Here is a 22,178-nt window from a genome sequence, read left to right as displayed (position 1 = left end):
ATGGATTTTCTTTCAGTTTCTTGGTTTGCAAAAACCAAAGAAGAATTCTGGATCGTGACCTTGAGGTCTTGGAGGAGAGGAGGGGTTTCTTGGCATTGGTTTTCCATTACCAATTTGGTTTGGTTTTTGTTAAACTTTGTGCCATGTATACACAGCATACAGGGGTGGTGTGAAGTACTGCTGATATTGAACAGGGATCGCTCCCCATGATCAACCAATGGGGTATTACCGGCTATTAAATATATACGAGGAAGTTGTTGGTGTTCAAATCAGGTTAAATCAGATACACTCGAAATTATCTTATATTTAACACCTTAGTTTGGATTAGGAATGAATCGATCAAGTCTTGAGTCATTTTTATCGATAAGAATGGGTTTAATAAAAATCTAGCATATTATCCGAGACAGAGACAGAGACAGAGACACGCTAGCTTAAAGTATACTTTTCATCAATGCTTAGCAGCTAGAAATGCGGCTTTGATTCAAACAGTTAACCAATCAATTTCCTCAAAATAGACATGCCAGTTGGGTTTCTATAGCATTAACGTGGCCAACCTACAGCTCCTAGTTCTAATACTTAAATGTCTTCTTCTTCTTCTTCTACGAGTGATGAAAGGATTTTCCATTTTAGTGATCAAAAGCAACTAAAGCAGGGGGCAATGAGTAGTTGCCACGAATATTTTGTTACTTCCAATCGTAGACAGATAGATATCAAGAGCATTGAAAGAAAAAGTTATATTACGATGAAAGAGATGGTGATATTTTGTTAGTTAATCACAGCAATTTCTCTGAATAAACTTCCTGAAACTATGCCATCAATTGTCTTACTGCTTGAGGTTTAGGCTTTCTCGGGATATTCTGAAGATGAAAAGGTTACGTAAATAACTATATAGGTAGCTTCAAATTTACCATTAAATAAATCTTTGTATCAATTTTAAGTCTAAGCTTTCAGAGATTCTCAGTTAAGGATCTTAATCCATATTTCCATCCAAATCATACTCTTTTTTTGGCTTAGAAATGACATTATCTTGTAGAAAGATTAAAATTTTATGCTAAGTGACTATTAACAAAATTGCTTGTTGAAAAATCAATTTATTGTAGTAAAATTGATACAAAAATAGTCTGTATGCAAATTCAAGATTATGTTTTTACATGAATTCTCTAGCACACTATTCAAGTAAGTTTTCGTGCATGCACGCTGTGAACCATTCTTGATTGTGTTCATTATACTACTTAAGCCATCATCATATTCACAATAAATAAAATGATTTCAACAACTGTTGAGATTTGCAAATGATCACGTTTTCTATCTAACAAGTGTTCGTAGGCTTTGTTTGTCGTCTCTGCCCCTGAATCTCCCCTACAGAGAATTTTATGCTTGTCATATCATCAGGTAATTGAGTAGAGAACATAAATGAACAACGAATTTTATTTCAACAATTCATACAAATCTATGGATCATATTATTGATGTGAATGATGCAACATCAACAACTCCATCAGAGGAAATACAAATTTGTTGCTCCTCAAAACTTCTTCAAATCTCAATCAGATATACTAATGACATCTCCAATCACATCACCAGCATTTCTTGAATTGCAAAGATTGCTAAACCTAAATTTTGACGCATCAAATAGAATTTATCATCGCAGAAGAATATGTATTATGTACATCCAACACCTGCAAACAGAAATGATAAAATGTCAAGAAAAGAAACCAAGAATCATTTGTCTATGAGAAAATCCATTCACAGCTTCATATTTTGAGGACTTGTTCTGATTATTAAATGGGTCTCAACTGTCCACAAGTTTTTGCAAGCAAATGACAGGCAGCAGCATGTTGAAAACTGGAAGACAACAAGGTGACCACCTTGTCTATCACTTGATCTGCCTATGTCGCTCAGTGTTTGCAAAGGCAGCTTTGTTTGAAACTCAAAATCCATGCAGCCATTTCAACTGGAAGTCAATTGATGTCAACTGATATTTGGTCAACAAACAATTCATTATCACTGTCCATCGACCAATCGTTGGTTCACACAAAGTGATGCAAATGAACCTGAAAAGAAAATGCATTTTAACCAAAAATATTGTAGAAAATGCCCTTTGCAGATGAGCTTAAAGGACTCCAAGAAGGCAAATTTAAACTGTTAATTGAAATAGAAACTAAACCTTGCGATTAAATACGTCTTAGGGATCCTGAACAAACAACAACTCGGTTTTATTCAAGTAAATTCGATTGACGTGTAGCAACTACCTATTTCCTGTCTAGTTCCGAAGATTTACTAAAGCCGGCTCGAAGTGTATGATTACAAACACACTAGCACTAGAAAGTAATGTGTCCGCTGGGGCACGTGCTTTTGGAAAATGCCAAGTAAACGAGTGGAGGTTACCAAATAGTACATTAAATCATAACCCTTTCATAAGGTGAAAGGCTGTTTGATAATGAGAAATGGTGCGCACGGTTCCAGGTTTCAGAGGGGCTTACAAGTATAGCGACACGAAGCTTGAGACAATTTTTAAGCTTCCAGGACCAAATTCCACAAGAATATCTATGATCACACAAAACTCAATTATCCAGCTGCTAGAGCCATCACTCAAAGCACACTTGCTCACTAAAAGGACAGAAAAGTGACAAATCATTTTCCTCAAACAGGTGTGATATGTAGGAGATCTATGATTCTTGAACCGACATATTGATTTTGGTATTGCAAAAAATACAAATTAAACAGGAATATTTATAGAACTGCAAAGAACTCTAGTATAAATGCGTACCTTTAGTATGCACGAGGAATTCTGTTCCAAGGCATATGTCCAGTGATCCAAGCTCCTCCCAGTTAGTGATATCACCAGATTTTCTCTCATCAATAACTTTAAAGCATACACATCGAGATTCTGGATAGAAATCAAGAGCCATGGAAAATTTTATACTCCTTAATGTGATCTTCAGATACATTTTCCTTAAGTGCAGCTCTTCTTTTGGTTTGGATTTGGCGGACAAACTCTGTCACTATCACATGCAATTTAGGAGCAAGCTTACTTGGTGAAGAGAAACTGAGACCTTCCTTTTTCAAGGCTCTTGTTACCTGTCTTTCAGCCTTTTGAAAATGCATTGAGCAGAGGGAGGGGACAGTTGATAACAGAACTGGTTTCTGGCAAAGGACAGGCCTTCCTTGTGCACTGAACATCCAGGAGTACAGCAAGGACAATAAAATAGTCAAGCATGCTATAGAAAAAACACTATTCGCAGTGAAGAAAAATTAGCAGTACGCCACAGGTAATGACAACATCATACGTTCATGCTCACTTACATGGTATATGAACTTAAATGACAGCAAAAGCAGAAATTGTGGTTTTCACTGGCTTATAGAGATTCCAATGCTCATGAAATAAAGTCTAAACTGTTGTGCCAGCAGGAGATCACAAAAGGATCCTGTATTCAATCAAGAGCTCAATACTAATGAGAAAAAAAAAAACTCATAGGACAGGACTCGACCAAAACAAGGTCTGGACCAGTCCAAGGTTTTAAAAAAAAAAGAGAGGAAGGACTGATAAGATTTGACCTAATGAAAACACTCAAGTCAAACTTCAACCCGATCAACTTGAAACAAAATATGGATAAAAAATCTATAAGGTTGTTTTGATTTTATTTTTTTTTAATTTTAAATTAACTTGAGTTGACCCTCCCAGCCTATGAATCGAGCCTTACCCCAAGTCAACTTTTAAATCAACTTTTAAAATTATAATAGTAGCTATTTTTATTCTTTTTTTTTTTTGATTTACGTGGGGTGTCCGGGCCAGCTTACGCGTACCACGATTAATCCCCACGGCCCACTGAACATCCTGCAAGCCCAGTGAGCAGGTAAGGCACCGCGGGGGTGACAGACGTGCATGGTGAGGTTCGAACCCAGGTGCGGAGGAAGGGGACAAGCCCACAGCCCACTGAACATCCTGGAAGCCCAGTGAGCATGTAAGGCACCGCGGGAGTGACAGGCGTGCATGATGAGATTCGAACCCAGGTACGAAGGAAAGGGACAAGCCCCTCTCACCGCTAGGCCAGAACCTCACTTGCAGCTATTTTTATTCTTACCGCATAGTTAAGTTTTTTAACTATGATAATAACCATTTTTATTTTTATGTTAATCTGAGTCAATGGTCAACCTGACTTATGACCCAAGCTTGATTGATAGCCTAGCCCCGAGTCGGGTTTTAAACTATAATAATAATAATTATTTTTATCATAAAATTAACCATAGTCAACCCGAACTTATAGATATTACAATACTTCAAACTAATTAACTTGCCCCGCACAAAAGCAAAACACATGCTTTCCGGTTATTTTTAATTTGATTTAGTTTTTATTAAAAAAATAACTAAATTAAAATTTTTTGAAAAAAAACCGAAACTAACTCAAATAAATCAATTTTGATTAAGTTTGATTAGGTTTTTTAAATAAAAATTGGTTTAAACCGATGATCTGTGACCCACACCTGGCTCTGAATTGACTTCTAAGTAATCTCTATTGAGTTTTAAGATTATAATAATAATTATTTTATTCTTGCGTTGACCCGGGTCAATGAACAACATAATCTATGTTAATAATTATTTGTCAAAGGTCAACTTCCTATTAACATTTTAAAACTATATATATTTATATTGACCCAAATTAATTAGATTAATTCTTGTATTTGTCCTGTCTTTTTAGTGAGACAAACATTTCTCTTCTAGAATAATCTTAGATACACAAATATGCACTAAACAACTGCACAAAAAATTTATCCTAACCAGTCCATCATTGCACAACATTCCAAGCATTATCTTATATAAATATCCATCATTATCCAGCATTCCAGACATTACCTTATTGCACTATGTTGCGAGTGACCTCCTTTTAATAAAGCATCCTCATGAACAGATATTGCACTATACAGGGCGATCAATGAAAAGGTGCACAAGTTTGCTGAGAGAGTAAATGATCAACACCACTTGGAAACAACAGAATGCAAGGCACTATTGCAATCTAGTATGGAAGATCATCAAATTGTACAAGATGAACAAGCAACTGGTAGCTTTAATTTTCGGCTTAATTTTATTTCAAATATCCACCATAAACCCTAGAGAAGATGAGCAAGACACCAATTGGTTTGGTCTCACTTAAATTCCTCTAAAACACTGAGAAACAAGGAAAATTACAAAAGCCATTGGATCAGAAATCAAATAAAAAAAAGTTCTTTCTCCCCGCTTCCTGCGTTCTTCATTGAACAAAGGTAACACAGACGAACAAAATGGATAGCGATGCAAAAAATGCAGGCTATTCAAAACATTCCAAGATAACATAAACACGCAATCATAGAACTATTTTTCTTGTCATTCTCGATTCTCTAAAGTTATCTTGTCATTCTTATTTCTCCACAAAGTTTGCATTCTTTTCTTATCCTTAACATTCCAAGTAACGAAGCATAAGGCTCAAAACATAATATGAAGCAAACAACATATGTACAGGGGTTGAAAAAAACAAGCATCCAATATCAAAAATCATCCAAAGAAAAAGGAAATTGAAACCGATCAAACCCTTGAACCCAAACTTCATATCTTATTCTCTAAAGCCACAATCCTTTTCAAACTAACACATTGTCAACCAGTACACATTTCCACAATCTTTCCGGAAAATCTTAATACACAATCTAGTAAACAACTTAAATTAACCCAAATGCAACAAATCATTACACAACAACAATCCACAATGCAAACAAAAAAAGACATACCTTGTATTCCAGTGTTTGGCCTAGCAGTAGAAAGGGCTTGTCTTTTTTCAAAACACCTGGATTCGAGTCCTAACGTGTACGTCTATCACCCCCGCAAGCTAACCAATGCAAACAAAAAAAGACATACCTTGTATTTCAGTGTTTGGACTAGCAGTAAAAAAGACTTGTCTTCTTTCAAAACACCTGGATTCGAGCCCTAACGTGTACGCTTATCACCCCACAAGCTAACCCGGACACCCACATAAATAAATAAATAAAAAAAAAATATACCTTTTAATATCAAAGGTACAACCTTTATAAAGCTTTTGTCTAGAATCTAACAAAAGATGTGCATTACAAAACCTCGTTAAAGCCATTGCTTTCGCTTTACACCCAGCAGCCAAGCACATCCTTAACCCTTCCTCCCCTCTCTCCTCCTCCTCTGCTTCACCGCCCCCATCTCTGACCCCTAATTTCGCATTCAATTCAAAAGTCTCTTTATCATTGTTAAAATCTCTCTTTCTTTTCTTATTTTTCTCATCTTCTTTAAATGGGCTTTTCCCATACTTCCAGTAATACTCTGTGTTTGACTTTGAGCTCTTCCATTAAGGTCTAGTAATGGATTCTGTAGATCTGAGCGAGTTGTTTGGAGCGGCGAGATCGCCGAGTTACGAGTTCTAGGTGAGTCAGATATGTGGAGGATGAGAGAGCCGAGTCTTCGGCTGCGCCGTCGATTGTTACGGGATCGGCAGGTTGTGGCGGGGGTGGTGAAGGAGGGTTGGCCATGGGAGAGTTGGAGAGAGCGAGCGAGTTGGATTTGAGGGGGTTTTGGGTCTGCACTTCAGACGACTAGTAGTGTGCTGGTGTCGGTTACCTTTTCATTTTTCCATGAATTTTTATGATCTAACTGTTAAAGCAATGACCAATAATGTTCTTGCTCATGGCATTGCTCTGGGAGATGCATTTGCGTCTTTAAATTAGGATGCCGTTTCATTTATATGGGGAGGCCATGTCCTGTGCGTTCATGGTGTTATCTGGTGCAAGTTTGCTTTGCTTGCGATTGGGGATGGAATAAGAAATCCCTTCTCCCTTCCTTGTTTAATACTATTGTTTGCATTGCTGGTCGCAGGTTCTCACAGATTGAAGTGCTGCACTTTAAGCCAGAAATATTGTATCAGGAATTTATTATCAGTAAACCCATTTTCAAAAATGATTGTTATGTGAATTCCATTCCACATTCTCTGAGAATCGAATGTAGCCAGTGGATCTAAATATACTTTAAAAAAATTAATTTGAAAAAAAATAAAATTTGATGAAAAGCCCGCAGCCCCGAACAGATCCAAGTTTGAAAAGTTGAATAAAACTCTCATTTAAAAAAAAAAAAACAATAGGAGAGACACCTTTCGCCGCAAATTAGATGATGAACAAAGTCCATTCACCCAAACTCTCAGGTCATCCTGACCCCAGAAGCACATGCTGCTGACCCCGGCAACCATCCCAAACCACAACGTCCACAAACAAACATTTTAATAATTTTTTTTTCCAAAACAAAAGGGGAAAATAAAAGAATATAAAGTAAGAAAGATGCTAAGCAGGACAGTTGTTTCAGTGTCTGCTGTTTCTTCAACCTTTTCAACATCTCCGTCCCGATTTCTGTGCAAAGTGAACCCAACAATCCCTAAATTCTTGGGTCTGGAAAAACTCTCCCACTACTTCACTAACTGGACCACATGGAACAAAGACTTGAACTTGAATAGAAAGTGTAGTACAAGAATGGAGAATTTCACGACCAAAGCATCAGCAGCAGCTCAGCCTTTAACAAACGCAGATGAGCTCATTGGTTCTGTTGAGACTTTCATCTTTGATTGTGACGGTCTGTGTTTCTCGCTCGCTTTTAAGTTTCTCGTCAATTCATCTCTTAGAATTAAAAAAAGAGAAAAAAGAGTACCTTTTTTTTCATGTATTAATGAAGGGGTGAGTGATTTGCAGGAGTGTTATGGAAAGGAGATAAATTGATTGATGGAGTCCCTCAAACTCTTGATATGCTCCGCTCAAGAGTTTGTATTTAATTTGTGTTATAGTGCCCTTTTTTTTTCTTTTATTGTGCTATCAGTGTTTACTTTCTTTTGTAAAATTTTGGGTTTTCCTTTGTTGGATTTCAGGGGAAGAGACTAGTTTTTGTTACAAACAACTCAACAAAGTCTAGGAAACAATATGGTAAAAAGTTTGAGTCCCTTGGTCTTGATGTCAGTGAGGTTGGTTAGTCACAACCCCTTCTTTTCCATTCTTTTGGTTTGATTCACTAACAGCTGTTTTGAATCTATTTAATTGTTTTAGGAAGAGATTTTTGCATCTTCTTTTGCCGCTGCAACCTATTTGAAGTCAATTGATTTCCCAAAAGATAAAAAGGCAAGTAACAACCTTTTCTATTTCTTGCAATGGGGTTTTGTTATAATTGTGTGGTTATGGTTGTGGAGATTATGAGATGTGGTAGCTGATAATGAATTGATATCCGTGCATGACTTTTAGGTTTATGTGGTTGGTGAGGATGGCATCTTGAAGGAGCTCGAGCTTGCTGGATTTCAGTATCTTGGTGGGCCAGTATGTATGAGTTCCAATTTGCATTATATTTGCTTTGAAATCTTCAGCTTTTAGTGAAGCTAGAAATTTCCACGAGTTATTCAATACTGTGCAACGTGCAATGACCTTTACTTGCAATAATTTCTGTTCCTGCTAATGCCATTTTCTAGCTTGTTGGTTAGTTAGCAGTAGCATTTGTGATGAACATGTTATTTCTATTTTGTATTGTTCACTTATACAGGAAGATGGTGGAAAAAAGATAGAGCTGAAGCCTGGGTTTCTGATGGAGCACGATAAAGATGTAAACTTCTATTCTTTTTTCTTTCCCTTTCAATAAGGTATATCCTGACAGGCAACTTGAGTAGGACATCTTTAGGTTGTGCTTTGTTTTATAGTTGCAATTGAGGAGCAAAAGGTAGCATGCTTTTCCCAAAATTTATGCATACTAAAGATGTTTCTTCATTGCTACTTAGGTTGGGGCAGTTGTTGTTGGATTTGATCGCTATTTCAACTACTACAAAGTCCAGTATGGAACACTCTGTATAAGGGAAAATCCTGGATGTCTCTTCATTGCTACAAATCGTGATGCAGTCACCCATCTTACAGATGCTCAGGAATGGGCAGGTTCTCCCCTTCGTCACAAATTTATTTTCCATTTCATTGATTTCTACTCATATTCAGGTTATGTAGGTTGTGATGCATGATGTATAGAAAACAAGATATGCAATGATCTCCAATATTCAGCTTGATACCGATTTCAAATGAGAAATGTGGCGTTAGAAGACTTGTACACCCTTGACCTTTTGAAGAGCTGAATATCAGTAAAATGAGTAAACTAGAGTTGTCTGCGATCCTTCCAAGCATTAAATTGCAAGTTCTGAAAATATGAAATTCAAACCAGTTCCATCTATGTGATTTTGGCATCAATAAGTGATAATAACATGCCAGTCCAGGACTTTGAGTTCGTGGACTTAAAAATAGGCCAAGGCTGTACTTATGTATTGTTAGCTAGAAGGTTCAAATGTACTTAAATGTGGTTAATAAGCAAGTGTTATGTGATATCGTCCTTATTGCAAGAAATGTAAAAATATGAGCTGCTAAAAGAATAGAAATGGTTGGGATTAGATTTCCAGTATACTTGTTCCCGCTCTGGGATTATGGTTTGAACTACACATGCAATGCATTGGCCCAAGCAACAATTATTGCACTTATCTATTTGGAGATTTACATTATGAGAATTCCTTGCATCCTTCTCTTGGGTAAGACTGACTTGTTCATATAAAACCAATCATCGTGATATTTTTATTTCTGTTCCTCACAATTTCTTCCAGAATACATTATAATCTGTGCTTAATATATAATTTCAGTCGGTGGTTCTATGGTCGGTGCTTTTGTTGGTTCAACTCTGCGTGAGCCACTGGTTGTGGGAAAGCCCTCAACTTTTATGATGGATTACTTAGCAAACAAGTAGGGCTTCCGATGCTTTGTTCCTTCTTTTATTCTCCGCTTTCTTTGAATTGAGCAAATTCAGGAGAAGTCATGCATGGTTTGCTTACAGCTCAAACAATGCATAATCATTATCCACATCTATTTGTCAAATTATCTGATTCCTTGCCCACCAACCACCATATATTTGCATTCATATTATTCATGGATAAGCAAGTATTTGTTGGTCTTTAAGTTTGTAATCTAGGGTCTAATGCAAACCCACCCGATCATGCATAAGTGGGGACTGGGGAGCCTTCATGTGCATGCTAAGAAACAGGCCTTGCAACTTTAATACAAGGCAAATTACTGATGTATTGTCATTAAGGTTGGTCTTGCACAAGTATAGGAAATTGCAAAAAAGTTATATTTTTTCACAATCAAGTATACAATGGTCTTGACTCATGACTACAATATTACCTTCAGCACAACATAATCCCATTAAGTAGTGGTTGCTTTTCTTTATCAGTTGCATGATAATAAAAAATGGGTTTGAACTTCCATCTAAACGCTCTATTGTGATCTAGTTTTCCTCACCTTTGCATTTTATTTTCATGTATCTGATCAACAACAGATTCAGAATTCTCAAGTCACAAATATGCATGGTTGGGGACAGATTGGATACTGATATTCTGTTTGGACAAAACGGTGGTTGCAAAACTCTTCTTGTACTCTCCGGTAACTATAAATTAATATGAAATTCCCCTCCTAACTTCAGCATGTATATTGTATGTGCTCTAATTGAGGTTTTTCTTTCAAAAAGGTGTGACCTCATTGTCGATGCTTCAAAGTCCAAGCAACTCCATCAAACCAGATTTCTACACCAACAAAATTTCTGATTTTCTTTCCCTCAAAGCTTCAGCTGTCTGAGCATGCGTGGACATTGTGCACTGTATTTAGGTCCGTGCATATTTTTTCAATTATAATTGCAGATATACATTCCTGTATTTTTGCCTTAAAAATTTAGAAGATGACAAGTTGCATTTCACAGGAATTAGCAAGATAGAAATTTTTAACTTCGCTGAATCTCATTTCTAACGAGTCCCATTCCTGTTTTGTGTCTCGGGGAGATAACATTACCACATGGAACTTTGCTAAAATCCGCAGCTGTAGTAACCAGATATATTTGCTGACAGATGTTAAATTTGTTCGTGTAGGGCGAGCAGACAGTGAAGGCTATGCCCTATCATTTTACATAAATTTGCCACCTGACAGAGGAGCTTTTTTATTTCATTGAACATCAAGTGTCTTCACCTTTGTGTCTGCTTCTGCAGTTTAGTGGTGCATCCATTGTTCCTATTTTCATCGTTGCCATGTCCCTTTGTTCCTAATTTCTGCCAGTTAAATGCTCTTCTGGAAAAGAGTCTCCTTTTCTCATCCTCTCTTCGTCTTTTTAACTAAATAATGTCATTCATTGAGTAACATCATGCATCACATCACATCACCATCTCTGTGGATGGTAATTACTAATTAGTTTTAGAAAAAACCACCATCACGGACAACTGTGTTTCTGTGCATACAAAATCTTATGCTTTTGGTAAGCTTTAAGAATTTCATTTTTTATAAAACTTGCAGAGATATTTCTTGATTACGTGCCGCAATATAGGGTCATATATCATTTTCTTAATTATTTTTTAAATCAACTCCAATACTATCTCAAGTCCTTACCAAATCAACTCCAATACTATCTCAAGTCCTTAATTTATTTTTAATGCCAAATACAAACACCCCATTACCAATTTCATGAAAATACACTGGAGTAATAAATTTAGTTTCAATTATAATGGGATTAGGAGGCAATTATACCAGCGTCATTAATGCAAATTATTTTCACCGGAGAGGATATATGATTCAAATAATATATAATAATTGTTTCAAAAGGGACAATAGAGGTTATCAAGCATTAATAAAAAAAAAAAAAATTTCCTAAGGAGAATATATGGATCTTACTTTTATGAGACTATAAGATAATTACATTGCTAATATCTCAGTGGCTTACTGATGATATTAAACTTTTAAGAGGGGTTAATTTACTAATTTTAAAGATAAAATTTACAATTATTCAATAGGAAAAAAATTTTCAAGGGGGGCAGTCACCCTGCATATGATGTTTCCTAATATTCCATTCTTATTAAAAAAAAATATATAACTCATCTATTTCCACCACTTTTATAAAAACTATTAATAATAATTAATTTTTTTTTTCCATAAAGTTCAGAAAACAAAGTTATAAAATAAATAAAACAATTAAAGAGAGAGAAAGAACCGGAAAGCAGCGAGTGACTACTATATTTCATCGCTCTCCTTTTCACTAATATTATATAGTCTATATATAAAACAAAATTATTAAACAGATATCTCCTTCACTCCCTTTTTCGCCCCCCCACCCACCCTCTGAACTCCTGCGATCTCCGACGTATTCACTTCTGCAAGATCCAATTCACTCAAGGTATGCTTCAAAAAAAGCTGTAAAGCGGCCTTTTTTTTTTGGAGTGGAAATGTGATTTTTTTAATTATATTTGGTGATGGAAGGAGCAGACATGATAGAATGCAGCGTATGCCACTCGAAAATATCAGCAAATAATAACAACAGCAAAGCAGTGGCCAGAGCATACGATAGACATAGAAGCGATGTGTCGTCTAAAACACGCTTTCTTAATCTTCTTTTGGTAGTTGGCGATTGCATCTTAGTCGGTCTCCAGGTGATTTTCTTTCTTTCCTTTTCTTTCTTGTGAAATACCGGTAAAATAGTTTTACTTAATTTTTGTTACTGTTATGCTGCAGCCAATATTGGTGTATATGTCAAAGGAGGATGGGAAATTCGAGTTTAGCCCCACAAGTGTTAATTTCTTGACCGAGACTGCAAAAGTTTTTTTTGCAATTTTTATGCTCTTGATCCAGGTAGGTATATACCTGCTCATTATCAATCTTTTCATTAATTGCTTCTGTTCTGTCAATGCAACTGAATGCTATCTTTGTTGGGTTTTGGCTTAAATGACATACAAGTTCTGGCTCTATCGAAAAAGAGAAAAAGGAATGAAAAGAGAGTTTTTTTGTACTAATATAGAAGCAGCGGTGATTTACGACTAACGGTGCAAATGAAAAAAAGAAGAAGAAGAGGTGATGAAATTACTGTTGCAGATATATCTTAGACTGGGGAGGAATAATAATTTTACATCTTGCTCAATTGTTACCTTTTAATTGCTCTTACATACTTCAATCCAATTAATCCCTCGTGAGTTGTGTATCATACATTAGAATGGAGCTTAGTTGTGTATCATACATAAGCCCTAGACAAAGAATGGAACTTGAAGCGGCACTGGACCTTATAAGGATAAGAAAAATACGATGGGGTACAGACTTTTGTAAGCATGGACAGATCTATGTTGTTTCGCCATATGATATCATACATTAGAATGATATGTTTTCTATAATTAACTGAATCCCACAGAAAATCAGGATCCTTTGGAAGTTATTGTTTCCATTTTGCAATTAGAGTTTTAGTGCATGAAACTAGGATAGAGAGCTGACACATTGGAGGAACGGGAAGAGCCACATTAGCAATGCTTTCTTTTGGTAAAACGGTAATTGAGGAAGGGACTGATATAGGAAAAGGTACCTTGACAATAATGCTAGAAAAGCGTTTATTCAAAAGCTTGGAACCAGCATTGGCGTGAGAAACATGTCAATGGATGTGTCCTAGACTTTCTTGTGAATCATGGTTGTAGATTTGTGTTTTATGTTATTTTTGTTGTAAATGTTTGATATCTCTTCACTGTATTTTTATTTTTCTTGATCTTTGTTTCTCAGGCTCGACGGAAAAAAGTTGGGGAGAAATCTCTTGTTTCTCTCTCTACCTTTGTCCAGGTAAAATACTTTGGTATTTATCAGGATTGCAGTTTTGGTTGGTGAATATCATGAGAGATATTTACAGGTTTTCCTTGTGTAGTTTACCTTTTTATATGGAATTACCTACACTTTTCCATTTTTTTCCTATTACTTATAAAATAATTCATGTTATTAGCTTTTGGAAATTCGTTAAATCTGTTACATATTTTTTTCATCATTGAAAAGATTTCTTGTGGCTTATGGATGCTCTGGATCACAAATCAGTTTCAAAAGTGGTGCATTGCATGTTGCCCCTTCTCTTGATTTTTATTCATTCGCAAACAGTGTATTTTAGGCTTACTGAAGGGCCAAAAAATTGTGCTTTTTGTGATCAGTATGGTTGGTTCTGATGTCAAGGCATATGGTTTTTGCTGATTTGTAAAACTAATTTTACCCTTTTTTCTATGGCTTTGAAGGAAAAGAAAAGTGTCACCTTTCATTGCTTGTGCTATAAAAATCTTTGTCTATGGAGCTAAAGGCAGGGAGACGAAACTGAATATGATATTGCATTTTCTGATGGGAAACCTTGTCTGTTCTGGGGGTATGCGTTTCTTTTTCTTTTTAAAAGAAAATTCTGGATCTTTTGTGAGTTCACAGAGGGTGTCTTTTAGTTGCATTTCTCTGTATCTTTTGGACAGTTTAAGATTCTTCAACATGGTGAATCTGAATGCATTACTGTGGTTCAAATACTATTTTTTTTTTTTGGCCTTTGTACTTGCGCCCTTAAGTGATCCATTTTTCATAATTGATTGTTGAGTCTCTTCTATTGCTATTTGTATCCTCGTTCACCTTTTTTCTTGTCTGGTCATTGTCTTGCAATTTTGCTTAAATCATTATTGTTTTTGTACTTAAAGCCCCTCTAGTTTTTACTGGTTCACCTGTCTCTTTTGCATGCACAGTTTTCATATTTACATTTTCCATTTGTGACTTTCTGAGTGCTTTAGTGCTTGAGCAGGATTAGATTTTACTAACTTTAAGATGTTGGCTGTATTTCTTTTCTTCTGCAGGCTGCTCGAAACAATGTGCTTCTTGCTGTTCCAGCTTTCCTATATGCAATTAGCAATTATTTAAAGTTTATTATGCAGGTATATTTTTTCTTGTTGAACTGAACAAACCAATCTGCAAAATATTCTTTACATAACATATTGTGATTAACTTCCTCTTGACTCTCGGAAGATACTAGTGCTTCATTTTTTTCTTTCAGTAGAATTAAAAAAATTTTAAGCTATAATTTGTTGCTGTTATTTTTTTTTTTTTGGATCATATTATTGTGGCAGTTCTCATTTCTAATTTCCCTACTTATTGTTTTGCAGCTTTACTTTAATCCTGCGACGGTGAAGATGCTGGGCAACCTGAAGGTAGCTCACTGCATGACGTGCATAAAGGACATTCAAAGTTATGATATTGTTATAAAATATATATAGTGTATGCTTTACTGAAGCACATACATAATGAATAATGTGCTTTCAACTATCTTTCGAGTTTATGGTAAATTATTTTCCTGCTCAATATAGCGTAGAATTTCTGATTGGTTGTTTAAGACTCAATCTGCACCTCTTTAATCTTCGAATAAGTGTCTAGACTTATTCAGTGTGAGTTCATTTGATAAATATGTCTGTAAAATAGGATTTGAAAGTTGAAGATGTAGGAAAAAAAACTGTCATTGTCAGGCTGACTGTGTCCCTTCTTTTCATGGAAGGATAGAATGGTCTTCTCATTTTGTCTGTTTTTGTTGCTTTTTACTTGAGCATTATTTGATGTTAAATCTTCCATTGTGGATTATAAACTCGTCAGGTTTTGGTGATTGCTGTGTTGTTGAAGATGATCATGAAACGGAGATTCTCAATCATTCAGGTGAATATGTTGTTTCTCATCAATGCATATCAAATTTAACTCTGAATTTGAGGAAGAATAGTTGGATGCCCAAAAAGGGTGCGTGCCTGAAATGTTATGTGTTTTTTTTTACCCAAACCTGTGATATTTTCGTTCATCGTTTTTTTGGCAGTGGGAAGCTCTTGCTCTATTGCTCATTGGAATTAGTGTGAATCAGTTACGAACTCTGCCCGAGGGCTCCTCTGCAATGGGTCTTTCAGTTGCAACAGGAGCATACTTGTACACACTAATTTTTGTAAGTATCCTGTAAACTTATCCTGTGTTGATATGAATATATTTGGTTCCTGTGCAGTTATTAGGCTTTTTAATAGCATGCAATTATCTTCTATCTTGATGGTTTTCACCTTTACTAAATGTCCATGTGCGACAACATTTCTCTGGATGGATTAAAACTGTTGTCAAAATTGTTTTCATCTGTGGAATTGCTGGAATGTCTAGCCACAATGCAATTGATGCACAACATGCATTTGCCTGGATGCAAATTTGCATCGGATATACATTCTTTCATTTTTAACAGGAGAAGGAAATTCATTTGAATAGAACAGAAGCAAAATAGAGTTATAACAAACAATATGCACCAGATGCTCTCCTGCACACATATATACAGGGCAGTGGCAGGAAATCTACTTTGTTGAGGGTGCTGTAAAAATATATGTATCATGTAGTCTCACATGTGCTGGATAAACTTTTTCTTGGTGAACATGTATGAAATCTGTGCTTTAAAATATAGGATTAAGTATATTTATTTAGCAGGACTGAAAATATGTCAAGAAATGATATGGCTTTCACAAAAATAGCTTTTTAAAATTTGCTCAATTACAGAAGCTGGGGATTGACCCTCTTCTCTTGCCTTGGTTCCTAGAAACATATTGGCTTGACCCTTCATTGGCTGATGAGTATGATAGCCCCAACAAGGCCATAAAAGCTAATAACTGCAGGATAATTACCCAAATACACATTTCCATGCACTGCCTTCAAAAGGCCATTGCTTTCCGCAATAATATGTTGGGCATACTGGAGTGTTACATTTTTAAGCTGGAGGCATAGCTAAAAATTTTCACAAGTGATGTCAATCAGTGAGTTTGCATGTTCTTTGTTCACCTTTTTCCTTCACCAGCAGCTTAGCCAGTTCCCATTGCAGTTTGGTTTTATGGCATCGAGAATATTGGTTTTGACAATAACATACCTAGTTGTTCTAGAAAATTTAATATCATTGGAGCTAACTTTTGGATTAATGCAGGTTAGTGTTCCATCATTCGCATCAGTCTACAATGAGTATGCTTTGAAGAGTCAATTTGAGACTAGCATTTACCTTCAGGTGTTTTCCAGTGCTATATCATATGATGTTTATTGCTTTTTGGCTGTGTTTTATATTGACCTGTAACTTCAATTTAGTATACAGTTTTCTCCTCATGGATTGCTTCCTTCATCTCAGCCAAACCTCTGAGTGAATTGTGGGGGTCCTTTGCAGGGCCTTTTGGTTACTTCCACCACCAGATGCTCCTACAAAGAAAATTTCCATGATAGAAACTGACTGTTTATTCTTTCTTTCTTTTTGAAAGCTTTAGTGACCATTTCATTCATCTCTTACAAGAAAGTCTCTGTTCCATGGTTTTCAGAACCTTTTCCTGTATGGATATGGTGCCATATTCAACTTCCTAGCCATTCTTGTGACTGCCATATTTAAAGGTATGCATTTGCTGCTTGTTGCTCATGAGTGCTTGTTCTAACAAGGTATTCCATTTGCATGAAGTTCTGTTTATTTTGTTTGGTGGAGAACCAACTTTCAATTATGACCTAGATTTATTTGGTTCTGTTTATCTCACATGTTTGCCTTTCCTCTATGTGGGTTTGTATGCGCTGCCTGATTGTTGGATTTGGGAAGTTAGTACTATAACACAAGCAATGAGTATTAATGAATCAGAAACGCTACTTCTTGGTTGTACAAGTTTGTGTAAATTTAATTTTTTGCTTAAATTTCCATCTCTATATTTTAGGTACTAGCAGCTTGGATATACTACATGGGCATTCAAGAGCTACCATGCTGTTGATATGTAACAATGCAGCACAAGGGATTTTATCATCTTTCTTTTTCAAATATGCAGGTGATTTTCCATTCTGTTCTTTGATATTCTTCATTCATAAGTCTTTCATCTGTTTTATGCATGTCTATGATGTTTCATCTGTTGAATTGATGTAAACAAACAACCAGAGAACCGGTTTGCTAAAAGAGAAAAGCTTACTGGATCTAGTTGATTCATTGAAATTAGATAATCTTCGGATAGGTTTAAGAACAGAGCTAACAGCATTATACTGTTCTTTTCCTTTTGTCTTGTTAAAATCTAAGGTGGCTGTTTTCTGAGGATTAAAGGATGAGGCCTCACACTTTACACTTAATTTTCTTTCCAAAACACAACCATTTAAAACATCAACAAGTGTGCTGTTGTCAAAAGTTTTGATTGACAAAAATATTTGGAGGTAAATAACGATTCAACTAAGTCTTAACATTTAGAAGATTGTGAAGAATCAATAACTAAGAATTTACTCAGAATTTAGACAATTGATAGCACTTGGAAAAATCACATATTTTAATGCTTATACTGGAATTATGCCAGTTTCTGTCACTAATCAAACACAAAGATGACGTTTGAGTATCCATACATGAATAGGCCCTCATTGTATTTAAACATATCTTGTTCACAATTAGTGGAAATTGGAACAAGAGACCAGAAGAATTTATGAACATGACTAAGAGGGTACTTTCTAGACTTGAATCATTTATCTCCAGTGCTTGTGTTAATGAGATCAATCTTATTTATGCTGCATGCTTTTTTTTTTTTTTATAATCAAAATTTCCTCTGATTCATGCAGATACAATTTTGAAAAAGTACTCGTCAACAGTAGCAACAATTTTTACAGGAATAGCATCTGCTGTACTTTTTGGTCATGCCCTGACAATGAATTTTATCTTAGGAATCTCTATTGTATTTATCTCCATGCACCAGGTAAATATTAGACCTTGCATTTATTTTGTTCACTGGAGAAGGGAAGGATGGTAAGAAGATGGGGCGAGGGAGAAGGATAAGGATTATTTACTTTTCTAGAAACTTGGCTTACAGAATGCCGTGTATCATATCCTTTTCAGTTCATTTCACCACTTGTCTGGAAACTTGGCTTACGGAATGCTGTGTATCGTATCCTTTTCAGTTCTTTTCACCACATTCAAAGGTTAAGGATGAACCACGGGATGATAGTCTGGAAATGGTTGATAGTCAGAACAGCCAGAGGTTGGTTCTTGCTCTTTTTGCACTTGCTCATTTACCATTCGTGAATTGTTCCATAATCATTAGGGATAGCACTTAACTGAAATCAGAGTATTAATGTTTTTTCTAAAAAACAGAATTTTGTTCCTACACGATGGCAGCACCACTAGTCTTTTTATGAATGCAGCCATTTTCATTCCTGTTTTATTTATTTGTTTAATTTATTGCTTTAGCTAGTCAAGAAATGGACAGGCCTTGGTCTTCTGTTCTGGAATGGAGTGGAATTCCAGGATGGCCTACATACACGTGGCATTTTTTGTAAAGGCACTCCATCTCATGTCTTTCCAGCTCTGACCTTGCCTCCCTAGGATCAGAATACTGTTGAGGAGACAGGATGCCTATATATAAACATAGTATTTTGATTCCATTGAAGTTGAAGTTGACTTTATAAAAAGCCCATCCTGCCTTCAGGTCAGGTTATCATGTTCTACTCAGTCAAAACTATCTCATCTGTTTGCACACAAGCACGTGGAATGTTTGAATAACAATGAAGGAAATGCTTGAGACCATGCACCATGGATGTTTGAAACTCAATTCCCAATTTATAAGGCATAAAGGTGTTGTGGCTTTCCTGGGTTAAAGAAAGTTTTCGATCAGTTTCCATGACCATCGAACCATGTCTTTTCCCTTAGTCAACCCAATTCTTATTCATTTTCTTGAAATCTTGTTTGTGGATCCCACACCACACCTTTTGTCAGTAGGTCACCTTTCATGTTTTCAATGAGAATGGCACTAGCGTTCATATCATCTGTGTTACCCCGTTTCCATGTGAGAAGTTTTCTTTTATGTCCTTAAAAAATAAGGTTTTGAGCTACTTTTGACTCGTCCTGATATTGTAGTTGATATTTTCCCTGAAATTCCATTTGATATGCCAGGTCTAAGGATTCATCCTTCATAAATATGACAGCTGGAGCCAATGATGATGTAAGAAGCTTCATTTTCAATTCTGTTCAAATGGTCTTTCAGAGATTATAGATGAAACATGATTTATAACATCTTGTTTTGCTATTTCCCATCCAGGCTAGTCATCATGTTGGACATGATGAGAAGGCACCTCTGCTTCCCATATAGAGTTTTCAGTGGCTAGGATCCACACTATTGTTTTCTGATGCTTAAGCTATAGCAGCTAGTAGACTTGCTTTTTCCCCACAAAGACAAGGACCCCCCCGCAACAACTGATATTGCATGGATGCACAGATAATCTACCTATGAATGAAATTCCCCGAGTCTGTTCTGGTGGTCTAGTTGGCAACTACAAGAGTTAGGACCTTAGACATGCGCGCAAAAATATTTAGAGGCATGGTGCCTTGCACTGATCGAAGATATTCATGAAGACGTTCTATTAGGCTTTTCTACCTGAGCTTATTTATTCACTGTCTAAAGTTTTGCCTGTCACACATGGAACAATAGAACATCCGAATGTGAAGGATCTCATGAAAATTATTGGCAAAAGCTGAGAAACACAACATCACAACTGAAAGCACAGAATCAGTGACAAAAGGCCCAAATTAGTAGCGAGATGCTCTTGGTCTGTACATTCGTATGTATGTATAAATATAGCTGAGAATATTGCCGGCTTTTGCAACACAATAGTATATATGCTGTGTAAAATAAATTATTTATTTCATATTAGGATTCCCTACATCATTGCCCGTTAAGCATTCACTGAGAAAGTGTCCGCTAACCATCTTTCAAGCGCCGGGGGCACTGATATCACCGAGTTTCTCAGACAGGAAAAGAACAATTTCGTTGTGAGCTGTGGCCAATTTTGTACTTTTACACCCCTCCCCCCCCTCCTGTAAATGTTATTTTCTGTAAATTCCGTGTAGATATCTTGGATCGATGCTCTGAAAAATAGTGCAGGCTCGGAAGCATAGAATTCTTGGGACTCCTTTTGTATTAATTTGAAATCCGAGTTTTTGAGCACCATTAACTCTTTCAGTTTTTATGATCTTTTGGTCATTGCTATGATAAAAAAGTCAAAGCCACTTCTTCTCAATACCACCAGGGGTTGGGGACCAGCCGCTCGTAGGTGGTGACCATGGGGGTTTGTTTTGAACTGTGGTGGCAGCCTCTTGCATCGATGAAACTTGATGTGTTGATTTCATTGGGAAGGTTGCTCCATTATCGATGTGCTGTACCTTTTGATTACTAGGCAATGGTTCCGCAAAGCTTTGTTACGCCTTTTACAGTTCCGCTCCAAATTGCAATAACATGCATGGGGCCCCTGGTCTTGACTCGTTCTGATAGACCATTACGAAGCCTGTTTTGTATGGGACAAAGATGCTGCGCCTCAAGCCAATGCTGGCTTAACCAGCCCCAGCCTGGATTAAAGCCTTTCTTATTCTTAGATCTTATTACATGTTCCCTTGACCTCACATGTTATTGTTGTTTTTTTTATAAAAAAAAAATCGTGAATATATTTTAGACATTATATAACGTTAGCTGTCATTTTCAAGAGTCAAATAATGGTGAAGAACTTAATCTGTGTTGTATTTTAAAAGTGTTTTTATAAAAATTTAATTTTTTTTACTTTAAATTTATATTTTTTTGATGTTTTTAGATTATTTTAATATATTGATATTAAAAGTAATTTTTAAAAATAAAAAAATATTATTATAATATATTTTTGAGTTAAATATACTAATTATAAATTGAATATTTAAATGATGAGATCCAAATCAAGAATATATACACACACACACTTTTTGTAATTAGCTCTTTACACTTGATTATTAAGCAGTGTAATTGATTCGTTTTTTTACCTGTCTTCCGTTTCCAGTTATTTTCTTTATTTAGTTAAGCAAAATAAATGTTATTGGAGGTTGTGATTATGATTGTTTTTTAAAATATTTTTTATATTAAAATATATTAAAATAATATTTTTAAATTTTTAAAAAATTATTTTTCAGATTAGTATATTAAAATAATCCAAAACATATAAAAAATTAATTTCTAACAAAAAAATATAATTTTTTCAGAAATACGTTTGCACTATATTAAACATTAAATAGAAGATATTTCGTTTAAATTCAGATAATGAGATTTTTAATCAACAGTTCGTGGATTGTACAGTTCTCTAACTATACTTTGTCTAGTAAAATTAGATTTCAGAATATTTTCCAAATTGTCGTGAAAACAGCCTTTCATTTTACCATTTCTTTGGGTTTTTATTACTTTCTGATTGTTACCAAATAAATGTTTTGATCGTTTTTTTTTTATCAACTTTATGGGCTACATTTTATCATTATCAGTTGACTAGCCGGTTTGA

General features: G+C 35.6%; 3 protein-coding genes and 1 long non-coding RNA gene across 9 annotated transcripts; 2 read left to right on the top strand and 2 right to left on the bottom strand.

Moving 5' to 3' along the window:
- Positions 1-1,403: 1,403 nt before the first annotated feature.
- Positions 1,404-6,339, bottom strand: LOC105113281 (INO80 complex subunit D-like). The gene is made up of 4 exons (XM_011009429.1): positions 6,030-6,339; positions 3,081-3,174; positions 2,770-2,998; positions 1,404-2,053 (listed from the first exon to the last, which is right to left on the bottom strand). Exons 1-4 carry the CDS (start codon positions 6,146-6,148, stop codon positions 2,004-2,006), a joined length of 492 nt encoding a protein of 163 aa, XP_011007731.1. The 5' UTR covers positions 6,149-6,339; the 3' UTR covers positions 1,404-2,003.
- A 769-nt stretch (positions 6,340-7,108) lies between these two features.
- LOC105113405 (phosphoglycolate phosphatase 1B, chloroplastic-like) lies at positions 7,109-11,104 on the top strand. 3 transcript variants are annotated; one of them, XR_839966.1, is made up of 11 exons: positions 7,109-7,611; positions 7,728-7,795; positions 7,901-7,993; positions 8,076-8,147; positions 8,268-8,339; positions 8,560-8,619; positions 8,792-8,942; positions 9,686-9,785; positions 10,378-10,481; positions 10,567-10,733; positions 10,875-11,061. XR_839966.1 is itself a non-coding variant. In XM_011009714.1 (11 exons), exons 1-10 carry the CDS (start codon positions 7,323-7,325, stop codon positions 10,671-10,673), a joined length of 1,116 nt encoding a protein of 371 aa, XP_011008016.1. In that variant the 5' UTR covers positions 7,109-7,322; the 3' UTR covers positions 10,674-10,703; positions 10,961-11,104. The 3 variants fall into 3 exon arrangements, 2 of the variants coding, with proteins under 2 accessions (XP_011008016.1, XP_011007944.1); XM_011009714.1 differs by having other exon boundaries at positions 10,567-10,703; positions 10,961-11,104; XM_011009642.1 differs by having other exon boundaries at positions 10,567-10,703; positions 10,940-11,088.
- On the bottom strand, positions 8,799-9,579 carry LOC105113351 (uncharacterized). Its single transcript, XR_839958.1, has 2 exons — positions 9,503-9,579; positions 8,799-8,942 (listed from the first exon to the last, which is right to left on the bottom strand). It is a non-coding gene; the product is annotated as an uncharacterized LOC105113351 (long non-coding RNA).
- Positions 11,105-12,059: 955 nt separating the features above from the next.
- LOC105113569 (CMP-sialic acid transporter 2-like) lies at positions 12,060-20,565 on the top strand. 4 transcript variants are annotated; one of them, XM_011009904.1, is made up of 15 exons: positions 12,060-12,252; positions 12,342-12,505; positions 12,588-12,704; positions 13,614-13,670; positions 14,699-14,776; positions 15,005-15,049; positions 15,486-15,545; positions 15,697-15,819; positions 16,825-16,902; positions 17,204-17,273; positions 17,582-17,689; positions 18,456-18,589; positions 18,792-18,871; positions 19,783-19,831; positions 19,928-20,565. In XM_011009904.1, exons 2-15 carry the CDS (start codon positions 12,344-12,346, stop codon positions 19,976-19,978), a joined length of 1,212 nt encoding a protein of 403 aa, XP_011008206.1. In that variant the 5' UTR covers positions 12,060-12,252; positions 12,342-12,343; the 3' UTR covers positions 19,979-20,565. The 4 variants fall into 4 exon arrangements, with proteins under 4 accessions (XP_011008206.1, XP_011008286.1, XP_011008129.1 ...); XM_011009984.1 differs by having other exon boundaries at positions 12,336-12,505; XM_011009827.1 differs by lacking the exon at positions 12,060-12,252 and having other exon boundaries at positions 12,329-12,505.
- Positions 20,566-22,178: the final 1,613 nt, after the last annotated feature.

Source organism: Populus euphratica, unplaced genomic scaffold (genome assembly GCF_000495115.2).
Source record: "Populus euphratica unplaced genomic scaffold, PopEup_1.0 scaffold1.1, whole genome shotgun sequence".
NCBI classification, from domain to species: domain Eukaryota; kingdom Viridiplantae; phylum Streptophyta; class Magnoliopsida; order Malpighiales; family Salicaceae; genus Populus; species Populus euphratica.
The sequence above is the reverse complement of the archived record's forward strand: the minus strand, read 5'-3'. Positions and strand labels throughout refer to the sequence as shown.